At 45.6% G+C, this 15,327-nt stretch overlaps 1 protein-coding gene across 3 annotated transcripts in view; it reads right to left on the bottom strand.

Annotated features, from left to right (window-relative positions):
- The window catches only part of plxnb3 (plexin B3), a 53,282-nt gene that overhangs the window by 21,862 nt on the left and 16,093 nt on the right, over positions 1–15,327 (bottom strand). For 2 of the 3 annotated variants that reach the window (XM_056383968.1, XM_056383970.1), the window contains exon 3: positions 171–596. In XM_056383968.1, the coding sequence (XP_056239943.1) occupies positions 171–580 (410 nt within the window). In that variant the 5' untranslated portion in view covers positions 581–596. Of the gene's footprint in view, positions 1–170; positions 597–13,742; positions 13,999–15,327 lie in introns of those variants that run through there. The other variant, XM_056383969.1, reaches the window with a different exon arrangement.

The raw sequence follows: 15,327 nt of genomic DNA on the forward strand, positions 1-15,327 counted from the left end.
TAAATGATGTAGGGAAGCCTCCCAGCATGCACTGGGCCGTTAGAGTCTAATCTCTCTTCATCGTTACTGGCTGTCCTCTGAAAGGAGGAAATGATGTCATGCTTAAAGTCATGATGCAGCTGACTGTTGTTCTTCTCTTACTGACTGATTCAATCATGATGAACTCTTACCTTTTATCACAGATGCCCTGATAGAGTGAACCACAGACGATCAAACTCCCTGGCTCCGCTCCCTGTCCCGCCTCCATCAGCAGCAGTTTGTTGTGGTTGTGTGTGGGTACGGCTGAGGGACAGTCCTGAGGGACAATGGGGGGCAGGCAGTCCGGGGAGTCCAAGTGAGGGCCGGTCCTAACATGTGACATCACTTCCAGGTCAGATGTCAACTGGTAAAGGTGGTCAACCCCGCCTACATACAGACGCCCTGTCCTCGGGTCCAGCAGTAAGTGAGAGAGGGGGGCGCCATGTAGCTCCACCCATCGCACTGAGGGGTCTGAGGTCACAATGACATCAGCAGAGAAGGAGGGAGGGAGAAGGAGGAGGAGGAGGAAGAGAAGAGACGGGAGGATGGAGGAGGCCAACATGGCAGCTCCTCTTTACCTGTAACAGGTGAGACAGAGAGAAAGAGCGAGAGAGAGAGAGAGAGAGAGAGAGAGAGAGAGAGAGACAGAGAGAGAGAGAGAGAGACAGAGAGACAGAGAGAGAGACAGAGAGACAGAGAGCGAGAGCAAGAGAGAGAGAGAGAGACAGAGAGACAGAGAGAGAGAGAGACAGAGACAGAGAGAGAGAGCGAGAGAGAGAGAGAGACAGAGACAGAGAGAGAGAGAGCGAGAGAGACAGAGAGAGAGAGAGCGAGAGAGAGAGAGACAGAGAGAGAGAGATTAAAAACACAGAAGAGGAACTGGTACTTGTCAAAATCTTAGTCTTAATCTAATGTTATCAGCAAATAGGAAAACACGGAGACACGCGGATCATCAACAAAGTGTTGGCTAAATGTTGGTTAAATATTGACAAAGTGTCTCAGCATGTGTACACACTGAAAGATTAGAGTTGACACACACTGCAGTGTTAGAGATCATCAGTCCTGTTTGCTTCAGGTTGGGTGAAAGGTCCTCCAGCTCCGGCTGTTCGACATCAGACTGAAACTGCTACAGAACAGAGACTCTTCAGAAAATGATCTGTGACGTGAGCCTTATTTTAAATCCACAGAGGGATTTGTTCTTGACTTCACCTTCAGCCCACAGAGACACTGATTTCTGACTGAACACTGAGTTCCCGCTGCTGTTTCAGAGCAAAGCTGAACCGTTACGTCTCAGATTAAAGTCAAGGAACATGAATCTGTTTCACAGCCTGAAATATCGAATATAAATATGTAAATACACCTGAGCAGGTGAAGCTGAGCCCTGCAGACTCTCTCTCTGTCTGTTTCTCACTCAACTTATTAATAAAATATTTTGCTGCTTCACACTTTTCATGTGACGGTCAAACTGTAATTGACTGTGGTAACGTCACCATGGTAACACACCCGCAACCACGGCAACACAGTGAAACGACTCTAACCTCCAGTGGGTTGGTTGGTTTTTATGACAGACTGGAGTTTTAAACTGGTGTCAAACTGGTTTCAGTCTGAAGGCAGTTTTCTGTCACCAGACTGTAAAACTCTTACCTCTGACCACAGCCAACATCCCAGCAGGTGTGGTCAGGTGTGGGGGTGCTGCTGCACCTGTGACCACACCCAGATATTAGACTGTTACTGTTCACGACTAGATTCAGGACTCAGGTGGACCTGGTCTTTGCTGTCAAGAGTCTTTGTATTCATTCTGTCAATAATCTGTATGTTCATTAGAGATGAAATGATTGGTCAGTTGATCAATAAGTTGACTGACAGAAAATTAATTTTGATGAAGTTGAGATTCTGTTTTATGTTGTAAACTACTGTTTGATCAAATGAAATATCTGAAGACGTCGTCTCCGTCTGTGATGAATTATTTCATACTTTTTATTATATTTTTTTATCAGTAATGAAAATCATTATGTTTTTTTCATCATATCTGATATTTCCTCTCAGATTTATGTGATGTTCCACTTGAGACAAAGCACACCTGTATGACCCCATGACTAGGTCATGTGACCTGAGGATGAACATTTATAGTATCATACTTTGGCTGTTGTGACGTCTGCAGCCTGTAGGTGGCGCTGTCAGGACCTCACTCTGGTCTTATGACCCATGTTTCCCTCTCATACAAAACACTATTCATCACTCTCTCTCTTGTGTTTGAGTCATGCTCGCTCGACCCTCCCTCCCTCCTGCTGTGTGTTGGTTCAGACTGAAACTATCGCTGTTTAACTTGCCCCAGTGCATGCTGGGAAACACCAAGAGAGGCCTCAGGACATACACACACACACACACACAGATGCTTCAACATTTCCATGGTAATACTGAACATCCTCACACTGTCTGTATGGTAATAACTTCCTCCTTCAGCCTGATGGGGGGCCTGTGTGTGTGTGTGTGTGTGTGTGTGTGTGTGTGTGTGTGTGTGTGTGTGTGTGTGTGTGTGTGTGTTAGGGGATAGAGAGAGGTTCATCTATAATTCATGCAGCTGAACAGAGAGAGAGAGAGAGAGAGAGTTGTCGGTTGTCAGAAAGTAAAATGAGAGAGTTAAAGTTGGAAGAAAGAGAGAGAGCAAGAGAGAGCGAGCGAGAGAGAGAGAGAGAGGTCTGGAGAAGGACAGAGGGAAGAGAGAGGGGTAAAGTGTGGGGGTGAAGAGAGGGAGGGGAGAGAGAGGTAGAGATGAAGGGGCGTAGATGGGGGGCTTCTGGAGGTAACGGAGCGTTAAAGTCAAAAATGAGGAAAAGGACAGACAGAAAATAAATTCATGTTTGATCAGTCACCTGTCTGTTCATGTTTTTCTATCAGACTCAAAGGATTCTGAGGATGAATGAGCCACACCCTCTCTGTGCGTGTGTGTTCACACTGACTTAGTCTGATAACATCTGTGTTTGATCATCAGATCAATATAAAGATTATTGGTAATATTTCGTAGTTCAGGTCAGAAGATAAAGGTGTTTCACAGAGGAACAGACACACACACACACACACACACACACACACACACACACACACACACACACACACACACACACACACAGTAAGCTCTTAGCTGCTGGTCAGACGGGTGACATGGATTCATCAGAGGTTGGAGCTCCTGTGTGAGACGATTCGATCAGTGATTGGCTGCAGCTCTAGTGTTTCTGTTTAACAGCACCTAGACAGGTAGGAAAGGGCTACGCGCTGTTCACCTGGTGTCATGTTTATATCACTGCTGATCACAGCTGATAAACACCTGGAGACTACTGTAGAGTCATGTGACCCGGGAGTGAACGCTGATTGTACCTTTCAAACTGATGACAGAGGCCGGGGGTTAGCGGGGTTAGCGGGTGTCAGCGGGTGTCAGCAGGTGTTAGCAGGTGATAGCAGGCGTTAGCAGGTGTTCAGTTGTGGTTTGAAAGTCCACCTCTGCTGCTCAGAGCATCAGGGAATCCAGTTTCAGCTTCAACGAGGACACGACTGAACACGTGAGAGCTTGCAGGGTTATGTGATATTCAGAAACATGTCTGAGAGGATCAAGCAGACTTCCTTTTCCATACCTGTCAGCTCGCACCTTCAGCTGAACACCTCAACATCTCTCCTGAGTCACACCTGGACCTGATGATCTCTGACGACATACCTGACCAGCAGGTGAGCCACCACAAACCTCCTCACACCTGACTCCTCCTCATCATCAGCTTCACCTCGTACCATAGCAATGAAGTGTGCTGCTCTCTGATTGGCTGTCATGTGTCACACAGTTCAGGTGTAACTACAATCTGATTATTAACCGGCAGGTAACCACGGCAAAAGGACTGATGCTCCAGGTTCTGTCACCAGTCAACTTAAGGACACCTGGGAACCATTCCATGATCAGCAGGTTCCTTGAAAAACAAATGGAACCTCTGGAACCTTCCAAACCCCTGGAAACCAATTAAAGGTTCCTGGAACATCTATTCGTCTGTCTGGAACCTCCTTAAAGGTTCTTCCATGACTCCTGGCAGCTCCTCAAGGAAAGCTATTAAAGAATCACTGAAACCACGTACTGGACCACTAGAACCTGATCTGGTACCTCCTCATCCTCAAGGAACACTGGATCATCTTCCAGGATCCAAGGAGTGACCTGATACTTTCTTAGGGCCATAAATAATGCTGTTTACTGATTGGCTGTTAGGTGTGTGTTGTAATCCTGGTGTTTGTTCCAGATCTCCAGGTGTGCTAACCTGCGGGTAACCATGGTAACATGACAGATGCTGCAGGTGCAGTGGCACATTCAGCAGTTTACTTTGGTAAACACTGCAGTTTGTACTTCACTCCTCTTTTGTTCCCATCACCTCCCTACCCCTCCACCCCCCCCCCCCCTCCCCCTTTCTCTCTCTCTCTCTTTTAATTTTCTCATTGGACCCCCCCCCCCAATCTCCACTCCTTCCTCCTCTCTCTGTATGTAAATGAAGGACAGGCTGCTTTCAACACGTCGAGGTGATGATTACAGGCTGCCTTACCTCAGGCACGCACACACACACACACACACACACACACACACAAACACACACACACACACACACACACACGCACACACACACACACACACACCACCTCCACCCCCATATTATCTCTGTGGTTTGCTGCTGACTCTCACACTCACTCTTCAAAGAGATGGCACAATCCAACACAGCTGTGTGTGTGTGTGTGTGTGTGTTGTGTGTGTGTCTGTGTGTGCGCGTATGTGTGTAGTTACATTTCCTCTCTTTGTTTCCTCTCCCTTGCTCTCGGGGACTCTCCCTCAGTGCATGTGTGTGTTCAGTTTGTCCTACTTTCTCTCTGCTGAGGAGCCTCCGAGCCAGGCATCTGCAGACTGACCTCAGCACAGCCAGTCCACTTCAATCCAGGACTAGGACTGAGCCTGGTTGTGGACTGGGTGTGGTTTTGTGCTGAGGCTGCAGCAAACGAATGACATTCAACATCACTTCATTTACAAAAAAATCTAAGAAGAAGAATATGACGTGGACATCTGTGATTAAACATGACATAGCCCCGCCCACTGTCACCAGCCCCGCCTTCAGACACTAATTACTCATCATCATGTTGTGTCATCACTAACAGGTGTAAAGTCACACTGGAGAACTGATACATAGGACTTTAGAGTAAACAGGGAGGGGGCGGTTACATCAGAGTCTAAATCAGCCTCACTGATCTGGATCTAGACTTTGAACTGAAAATGTGTCTCCAGACAGTCTATTTCCCCAGAGACCACACCAGACTAGGAGAGGCTTTGACCAGCTGGAGCTGACATCACCGCCGACAACAGGTCAAACACTGTGAACTGACCTGATGTGTTTTGACCACAGGCTGTATCTCTGTGAAAATGAATAAGCTTCACAAAGCGTCATTGTGATCTATAACCTGAACAGACAGGATTCACTGCGATGGTTCATGTCTTTGTTCACTTGTCACCTGTTCACCCCGAGGGAGGCTCTTCAGCAGATGATGACAAAGTCAACCTGCTGGTTGTTGTGACCAAGACTGTAACCTCAGTGGTAGATATTTCACTTATACATTTAGTCATATGTCAGACACTTTTATCCAAAGAGACAAGTGAGGGGCACCACTAAAGCATCAGTGCAGCAGGAGACCTTGGTGTAAGTGCTAAGTACTTGGAGTAGAGATAGACAGAGAAAGACAGAGATGATAATAGACAGAGATAGATGGACCGAGATGAGCAGAGATAGAGATTGACAGGTCCCTCTTGCCTGGTTTGAGTCCACAGGAACAGAAGCTCTGTGAGTTACATACTGTCAGTACTACATCAGTACTACATCAGTACTTCATCAGTACTACATCAGTACTACATCAGCACTACATCAGTACTTCATCAGTACTACAACAGTACTTCATCAGTACCTCTATTTTCTCTGCTTCTTTCTTTGTTTCTCTATTTGTCTTTTTCTTAGTTTCCTTCTTTGTCTTTTTTTCACCTTCAGGATGCCTGTTCAGATTTATTATTATTCTCTCTCTCTCTCTCTCTCTCTCACACACACACACAGGAACACACACTCCCCTGGTGAGCTCATGAATATTTTTCGGTGCTCAGAGAAACGAGGATGTTTTGATATCATCGAGTGTGTGTGACAGCCGTGACACACACACACACACACACACACACACACACACACACACACACACACACACACACACACACTTTTAGTCCCAGTGGGATTGATGTTGTCAGTGGTTGTCAGAAAATAAAAATGTAATTTCCCAAAAAGGCGTTTTTTCTTCTGTGTGTCTCTCTGTGAGTCACAGAGCTGACTGTACACACACCTTCATCATCATCGCTGTCCCCACAGGAAGTCAATTTGTTGCCGTGGTGACGCAGCGTGCTGCCGCAGGGACACAATGAGCTGTTTACACACAAAGACCTCGTCACACCCCGACACAGATTTTAAAGTTTAGCGTTTCCCTCAGTGTCATGTCTCCGTCCTCCATCTTTGATCCGACACCTACACCACGGTCTGAAGATCTTCGTCATCATCATCTTCACTGAAGAGTCAAAACCCTGCCGCCTTTTTTAGATCACTTAGCGTCTGGGCCTCTTGAAACTGTTCAGACCAACAAGCAGCTCTGACGCTGTCAGACTGAACCACACCTGCAGAGGACAGGACAGCGTTAACTGCTCCTCATCCTCTTTGACCAGGGTCATTCAGTCTAAGTGAGGCCAGGTGAGGCCAGGTTAGACCAGGTGAGGCCACGCCTTCTGTCCCTGTTTAACTGGATCATACATTTTGGTTCAGTGCTTCAGAGCCATCAGGAGACACTGACAGATTCCCGACCTGTGGTTGGCACCAACAGAAACCAGCTGCTTCTTGTTTTCTGCTGGTCCACAGTTTCTTGAGCTGGTGATCAGCTGTGTCAGAGGGTCAGTTGTTTTCTACATGAAAACACATTCAGACTGGTGTGTGTGCTAGAAATAACATGAACATGATCCAGACAGTAAACATCAGACAACCTATCCTGCTTTCTGCCTGACGTTACCTGAAACTTCCTGGAGCCTCAAAGACTCACACAGTTCTGAAGAGTTCAGGTTCCGGGGTGAACCAGGTCCCTGAGACTTGTGTTATGTGTTGGTGAGTGTGAACAGTCTGATCCTGCTCTGTCAGGACTTTAGTCTGTTTCTGCAGCAGAAAGACTCTCTGATTCTGGGCCATTGTGTTCTGATCCAGTCCGAGCTGAATGGAGCTAATTCCTCTTTTCTCCTCAGACAGAACAATAAGGGGCTGTCACATAATCATCAGTTCATGCCAGTTTATTTTATTGATGACGAGGCTGCAGAGCTGCTATTCCTGCCTCTCTGTCTCTAATCTGGATTAAATCCTGTTTGTACTGATGTAAACACACAAAGTGCAGTGTTTGACAGGAGGATCAGATGAGAATAAGAAGAATTAGAGATTCTCCTCAGTTTAATCCAGGACAGAAGATCAGAATAATAAGAGAATAACAACAGATCTGAGAACAGATTAACAGACTCAGCTCTCCCTGCAGCAGGAAACAACTGCTCCAGTCTAAAAATATCAGAGGAATTAGAGGCATCAGATTCAGTCTGAGGCAGCTGCAGTTTACATGTCCCACAGCCGGGATCATCAACACCGATCTGGACCTGAAGGGACAGTCCAGCGTTCAGTGGATCCCCCTGTTCTCAGTGTAATGTACAGGTCACAACAGACCCCAGACCTGGACCTGTCAGAGCTGTTCATTATGCTGCGGAGACACCGACAGTGACAGTGGTGTTCAGGTCATCACTACTAATAACTACAACTACTCCACCTTCATGACAGGCAGCTGACCAGTTACAGATGACGGACACTGTGGTGTCAGAGCAGCGGGAGATGTCTCCTCAGGACTGACAGGTGTCGTCTTTTCGCTGTAAAATCTTCTCACAGTAAAATCTACACTGGTGAATTATTCTGGTCCAGTAATTAAAGCTGAGACTGTTTCTACTGCAAATCCACAGATATAATGTTGTGTCTACTCAGTAAAGACAAGCTGTCTTTCACCTTCTCAGCTGTCAGTTTTATTTTTCCTGTTTGCCTACATTTGATGTGTTTTATTTTATTATTACAGTTCTGAGGTAAAGCTGATTCTGCTCTCAGAGGTGCACTCTGCGGTTAAATCACTGAACAGTGAAGAATCATGGCCTCTATTATACAGTAACTGCCTCTCCTTTAGTCTGATGTTTTTCTACTGTACTCTACTGTAAGTGGTTCTACTGTGTTTTACTGCAGAGCTCTGCAGTAGCAAACTGATCTGAGCCAAACCTCCACAGACTGAATACTGATCACTGCAAACATGAAATATTAATAACTATGAGACTTTGATACTCAAACATTATAACACACACACACTCACACACACATACAGAGAGTGATGGAATTAGCATCAATATCATTAACGCCCATCACCTCTCTCTGCTTGTTCACACATTTCCCCTCAAACACACACATCTGTCTGTGTGAGTGTGTGTGAGTGTGTGTGTGTGTGTGTGTGTGTGTGTGTGTGTTAATGTGTGCATGAATATATTATCTCTGCAGCCTCCTCTCCAATTAGTAGAGTGTGTAAGTGGTTTTGATCAGCAGGAGATGACGGGGGTTTACCTCCTCCACCCCCGCTCACAGGTTCATCACATCCACACTGAGAGGCTGTTAAAACACCTCACTGTATCAAACACACCTCATCTCACTGTATCAACCACATTTCACTGTATCAACCACACTTGACTGTATCAAACACACCTCACTGTATCAAACACAAATCTCTGTATTAAACAAACTTCACTGTATCAAACACACCTCACTGTATCAAACACAAATCTCTGTATCAAACACACCTCATCTCACTGTATCAACCACACTTGACTGTATCAAACACAAATCTCTGTATTAAACAAACTTCACTGTATTAAACAAACTTCACTATCAAACACACCTCACTAAATCAAACACACCTCACTGTATCAAACACACCTCACTAAATCAAACACACCTCACTGTATCAAACACAGCTCACTGTATCAAACACACCTCACTGTATTAAACAAACTTCACTGTATCAAATCACTGTAACAAACACAAATCTCTGTATTAAACAAACTTCACTATCAAACACACCTCACTGTATCAAACACACCTCACTGTATCAAACACACCTCACTAAATCAAACACACCTCACTGTATCAAACACAAATCTCTGTATTAAACAAACTTCACTGTATTAAACAAACTTCACTATCAAACACAATTCTCAGTATCAAAGACAGAGATGAGCCCAGCTGTATCTGTCTTGTATCAATGGGATCCCATCTCTCCAGTACCAGGTTCTGCTGTTGGGTTCTATTTCACCTGAGGTTACACTTTCTTCTGACCAGCAGGAGCAGATAAATAAACAGGCAGACATGTCTGTGGCTTAGAAAACATATTACATAACTGTCAGATCAAAGCTCTTCATCGCACTGACGCACAAACTCTGTAAATCCAATATGACCACAACTCAGCTCTGATTATTAACATTTAACATAGCACACAGTGACCTGCAGTGTTTTACAGTGGAGGCAGAGCACTGACCGGTTACCTGAGGGAGACCCTGTAATCCTGCTTCATATCAGCCAGCCAACAAACCAGCATCACACCAGAGCAGATTCTCATTCAGGTCAAAGTCTGACCCCCAGGCTGCTTGTTTCTGCATTTCATTTTCAAATCCACAGATTGAAGCCCTGTCTGAGCCCTGACCTGAGACCAGTCCACCCTGAGAGACTCACCTGGAGCTACAGGATCCAATAACATATCATCTATTCAGGGCCCAGAACTGCAGCTGCTGGCATAACTCCTGAGCTGCTGCACTGAGACCCTCCATTAAATCACATGTTTAGTTGTCATGACAACAACACAGAGACGAGTCAAAGACAACAGCTGGACAAAGACACTGTAACATTAAAACAAGAATCAAACAGGAAGTCGACCTCTGAACGGCGTCAGTGACTGGAGATAATCCGGCGTGAGGATGGCGGTGACAGAGGAAACACCAGATTACTGAGGACCAGACTCAGAGAGGAAGAGCATCAGGGTGGAGATGGAGTGTGAAGGAGAATCAGGAGGAGAAAGAGGAGGAGGTGCAGTTTTATTAAAACCAATCCTGAGTGTGTTTTACAGCTCAGTGTGTGCTGCCCCTCCCTGTCTCTGCTCTCTGTAGTTAACAGGCGTGAACCAGCTCCATAATGTGTTTATGAGAGCAGAATTTTACAAGATTAAAACAAGGCTTTGAAGAGGAGGGTGTACGGAGGGGTGGGGTGGGGGGGTAATATACGACAGAAATACCATAATAATAAAAAGGCGGGGGGGGGGGGCTGAGTCAGAGAGGAGAGGCAGAGAGAAAGAGGGAGGAGATCTCTTTATTTAACTACAACAATCTGTTTCATTCACTGCAGATGAAAACACAAAGAAACTGAATGAGAGATTTAACATGCGTCAACTGCTCCACCCTCTCCACTTGCCTCACCTTTTCCATCCTCTTCATCTTCTCCACCTCTCCATCCTCTTCATCTTCTCCATCCTCTCCACCTTCTCCACCTCTCCGCCATCTCCACCTTCTCCATCCTCTTCATCTTCTCCACCCTCTCCACCTGCCTCATCCTCTCCACCTGCCTCATCCTCTCCACCTTCTCCACCTCTCCATCCTCTTCATCTTCTCCACCCTCTCACCTTCTCCAGCTGCCTCATCTTCTCCACCTCTCCATCCTCTTCATCTTCTCCACCTTCTCCACCTCTCCGCCATCTCCACCTTCTCCATCCTCTTCATCTTCTCCACCTGCCTCACCCTCTCCACTTGCCTCATCCTCTCCACCTTCTCCACCTCTCCATCCTCTCCATCTTCTCCATCCTCTCCACCTTCTCCGACTCTCCATCCTCTTCATCTTCTCCATCCTCTCCACCTTCTCCACCTCTCCGCCATCTCCACCTTCTCCATCCTCTTCATCTTCTCCACCCTCTCCACCTGCCTCATCCTCTCCACCTGCCTCATCCTCTCCACCTTCTCCACCTCTCCATCCACTCCAGCTGCCTCACCCTTAACCACACCTTTCAGCTCAGTAACTATAGTAACAGCACAGTGTAGAAATACTGCATTTAAACATTTTAATAAGTAAAAATATATATATATCAGAATGACCCACTTCATTATCATATAATATATTATCATTAACAGTTCATCTCTTCGTGAGTCTGATGAAAACACATCGAGCTCTGAGGACGTGATCTGATCTGTTTAAATATCTTTGTCCGGACTGGACAGGATATTGAGAGAATACAGGAAAGGAGGCTTCAGAAAAAGTTTCATCAACCTAGAGATCAACCGGTCCCTGTGGGGCCGTGGAGCCAACAGGTCTAGAGAGGAGGCCTTCACGCTGCACTGACCAACCTTGACCACCAGGGGAGCTACTGTACACGCCTGTCTTGAACACCGTCACCCTGGGCTGAAACGTCACTGCCATACTAACTCAGGATTTTACCGACCCACCTGCCACTGACAGATCGGCCCCAGACTGTTAGACTAGGCCCCACCCCTCCTCCACTCCCACTGCCACTGAAAGACCATCATCTGTTTGACCCGCTGCCCCCTGGTGGAAGCCTCAGGTCCAGCATATCACAGACAAACAGAACCAACAAAGAGCCTCCACCACAGAGCCAACCGGAGCTGAACACTCGCAGACACAGACTATCAGGAGCCATGAGACCATCTGCACTACAACACTTACATCTACAGAGCACCTGCACGTGGTTACCTTCACTGCACCTGTGTGCAACTTCCTGACTGCTCTACCTGTTCATAGAACCACTGTAACTCGGCAAATCCTCAAGTCTCAGCGGCATCATGTTGTTTTATATCTGTAAAGTTTTTCCAACATTAAAACAAAACCTTGAAAAATCTGCTCTATACACAGTTTAAATTGTACTCATAAAATGCACTTTAAATTAGTTTAGTTTGAACTCTTCAATCTTTAGTTGCTGTTTCTGAAATTCAGATCTTCTCATTCTCAGTTGTACTCTGATGGAGGTAAAGAGCTGATTCTCCAGTCGCTGCCATTAAACCACCAGAGGAAGAAGAGGTCATTAAAGATTTAGTCAAAGCTCAGATGATGATGGAGAACATGATGGAGATCTATTGGTTCATGTGAGGAAGTTTCCAGAAGAAGACGCAGCGAACAAAGAGCTGAGGTTTCACCTCTGAGATCATCAGACACTTCACACAGAGGCTGCGAGCTGCTGCAGCTGTGAAATGTGTCAGTCTTAAAACAGGAAGTCAAACAGGTATCACAACACATAACATATTTCTGTTGCTGCACATACCTTCACTCTGTGTCTGTTTCCTGAAAGGGTTTAAACTGCTGAGCAGACAGTTTACTAACAACAGCTGCTTCAGAACCTGGACTCATCTGATCCATCTGTCCCAGAGACACTACACAACCTGTGCGTTCACCAGTCTCTCAAAACGTCACTGAAAATGATGCATGCATATTTTCAGATGTCAATCTATCATCTCAATGAATCAATTTATCTTTGGCCTTGAAATGTCCTGGGGGTTTCATTTTTAAGACTACCCTCTGTTTCCTATCTGCTTCATCCAATAACACAAAATGATAAAAAATAAATAAAAAATGAAAAAGGTGTAAATTAAGACAATTTACAATAGTTGTGTTTGTAGAGTTTATATTTTAAATATAAAACAGAAATTAAAGTGTACTATAACAGTTTAAACTATCCCTCAGTCCACATAATACAGTTAAAGCTCCACCTCGCCCAACGAGAACATTATAATGCTGCTGATGTGTTATAATAATAAACCACTTTCAAATGCTCAGTGAGAACTTTGAATTTTTCATACTTCAACTACATTTTTCTGTGTTTGTCCTGAAGTAAAATGATAAGAAGCAGGACGTCAGTGTAACAACACGACTGTGCACTGTTCTGAATATCATGAATCACCCCAGTGTGTTGGATCAGAGACAATACTACGTGTTGTACAGTCAGACAGAGGTACATTTAATATCACACTTCTCTTCCATACATATGTTCATGCCTTCTGTTCCACTGATCCAGTTCACTGTACATGTCTTTATTCATAGAAACCACATCACATCTGATCGTGAACACTTCACTACTTCACTGAGGATGTTACAGCCCAGGAACAAACATCTGGTGCTGGATATGAAACGGTGATACAAACAGTGAAACAGGTAAACAGTGAAAAAAAACAGTGAATCCGTGACATGGTGAATCAATGTCACAGTGAAACAAACAGTGAATCAGTGAATCAGTGAATTGGTGACACAGTGAAACATGTCAGTGCAGGAAGCTGCATCGTGTCTTTTCTCTGTGAGGGAACTTATTCACACAGAGAGAGAGAGAGAGAGAAGAGAGAGAGAGAGAGAGAGAGAGAGAGAGAGAAAGGGAGCGTCTATGTCTCTCTACCATTGATCTGATTCCTGCTCCGCTAATTAAATCACAGCGCAATTAACAAGAGTCAGCTGTCAATCAAAGCCTCATCACAGAGAGAGAGAGAGTGAGAGAGACATAAACAGCACATTAGAGAGAGGTAGAGAGACACTTACTTCCTTCAGGAAACAGTCCGTCTTTCTTTCATTCCTCCAAAAAACAGACGACAAAAACTGAAAGAACCTGCACACTGGGTGAGAGAGAGAGGGGTCGAACGACTACCGACAGACAGATGGAGGGAGAGGAGAGAGAGAGAGAGAGAGAGAGAGAGAGAGAGAGAGAGAGGGAGAGAGAGAGAGAGAGAGGGGCAAGTGAGCGAGCAGCCGGCTAGATGGCTGTAATCCCATTATTGTGAACGACACATTGTTCTGAGAGAGAGAGGGCGAGAGACATTCAGACACACACAGAGAAAGAGAGCGAGAGGGGGCGAGAGACTTTCATACACAGAGAGAGAGTCTCACTGGGAATAAAGGGGGTGGGGCTTATCTGCACACACTGTGGTGGGAGGGGCAGACTCATTAATAATTAATCAGGGGGTTGAGGCGTGAAGTTAGAGAGAGAGAGAGAGAGAGAGAGAGAGAGAGAGTGATAGAGCGAGGCAGTAAATCAATGGTTGGTGGTTCCCCCTGTGAAGGACACGCCCCCTCTGACTGAAAGACTGGAGACCAGTTCTCTGTTGAACTGGTCTCCAGTTTCCAGTCAGTGACAGTGACACAGGATCAACAAAACCACTGAGTTAAAACCAGACCCACATGACAGGGTTAACATAGTACATGGACTGGTTCTGACCCAGTAACACTACACAACTGAGGAGCAAGTGAGGAACCCGTCAGGAACAACCTCATTAATGAACTGTGACTGATACTGATGAGTTAGACCAGACCGACTGTATCAATGAACCATTAGATTGACTACGAACCAGCTGCTGAGCAGAACTAACTACAGACCATCATCAGTCACTAACCTCATCACACCTAACACGGTCAACCCTCATGGTCCCATGTGGGCTCTGACTGTGATGACCTCACCTTAAGCCTCTTTTTGCTCCTAGTTCTGGTTTTGGTCCATGGATGGACCCTCACGCTGACTCTGCTCAGGTCTGTGTCTGAGATCCGTCAGAGAACGTCATAAAGACTACGAGTTGTTGTGGGTTCAGTCTTGTGGGTTCGTGGTCTCAACACACCACGGTTCTTGTCTCCGCAAGACCAGTCCCACAGCTGAGCGGCTCCTTTGATTCTGTGGGTGTTGTTAATCCCACTGTGAGCCCAATGCATGATGGGAAACAGTTTTCACAGTCATCAAACAGCAGAAGAAGAACGTCCTGTTCTCACTGTGGTTCTGGGGTTCTTCTTCTTCTGTCTTTGTTCTGTCTGATCACTACCAATCAATACTGGTCAGTTGGTGTCATGTCCTCCTCAATTATATAAAATACTTCTGATGGACTCAGGATCAATACTCATCAATACTGATCAGTTAGTGTAGCGAGGCTCTCATCTCTGCTCAGGTGAGTCCACATGTCATCTGATTGGTTCACAGCTGACCGGTCACAGCAGGTGAGAATCATAAAGTGTTCAGGTCGTCATGGCGACCACAGAGAGTTTAATGTGATGTGAAGACAGCATGAAGAGTGTGAGTGTGTGTGTCTTATCGACATAATCTTATCTGTGACACAACACACTGCTCATAAAACGTGTGAGTGTG

The sequence above is a fragment of the Seriola aureovittata genome, chromosome 9 (genome assembly GCF_021018895.1).
Source record: "Seriola aureovittata isolate HTS-2021-v1 ecotype China chromosome 9, ASM2101889v1, whole genome shotgun sequence".
In the NCBI taxonomy this organism is placed as follows: domain Eukaryota; kingdom Metazoa; phylum Chordata; class Actinopteri; order Carangiformes; family Carangidae; genus Seriola; species Seriola aureovittata.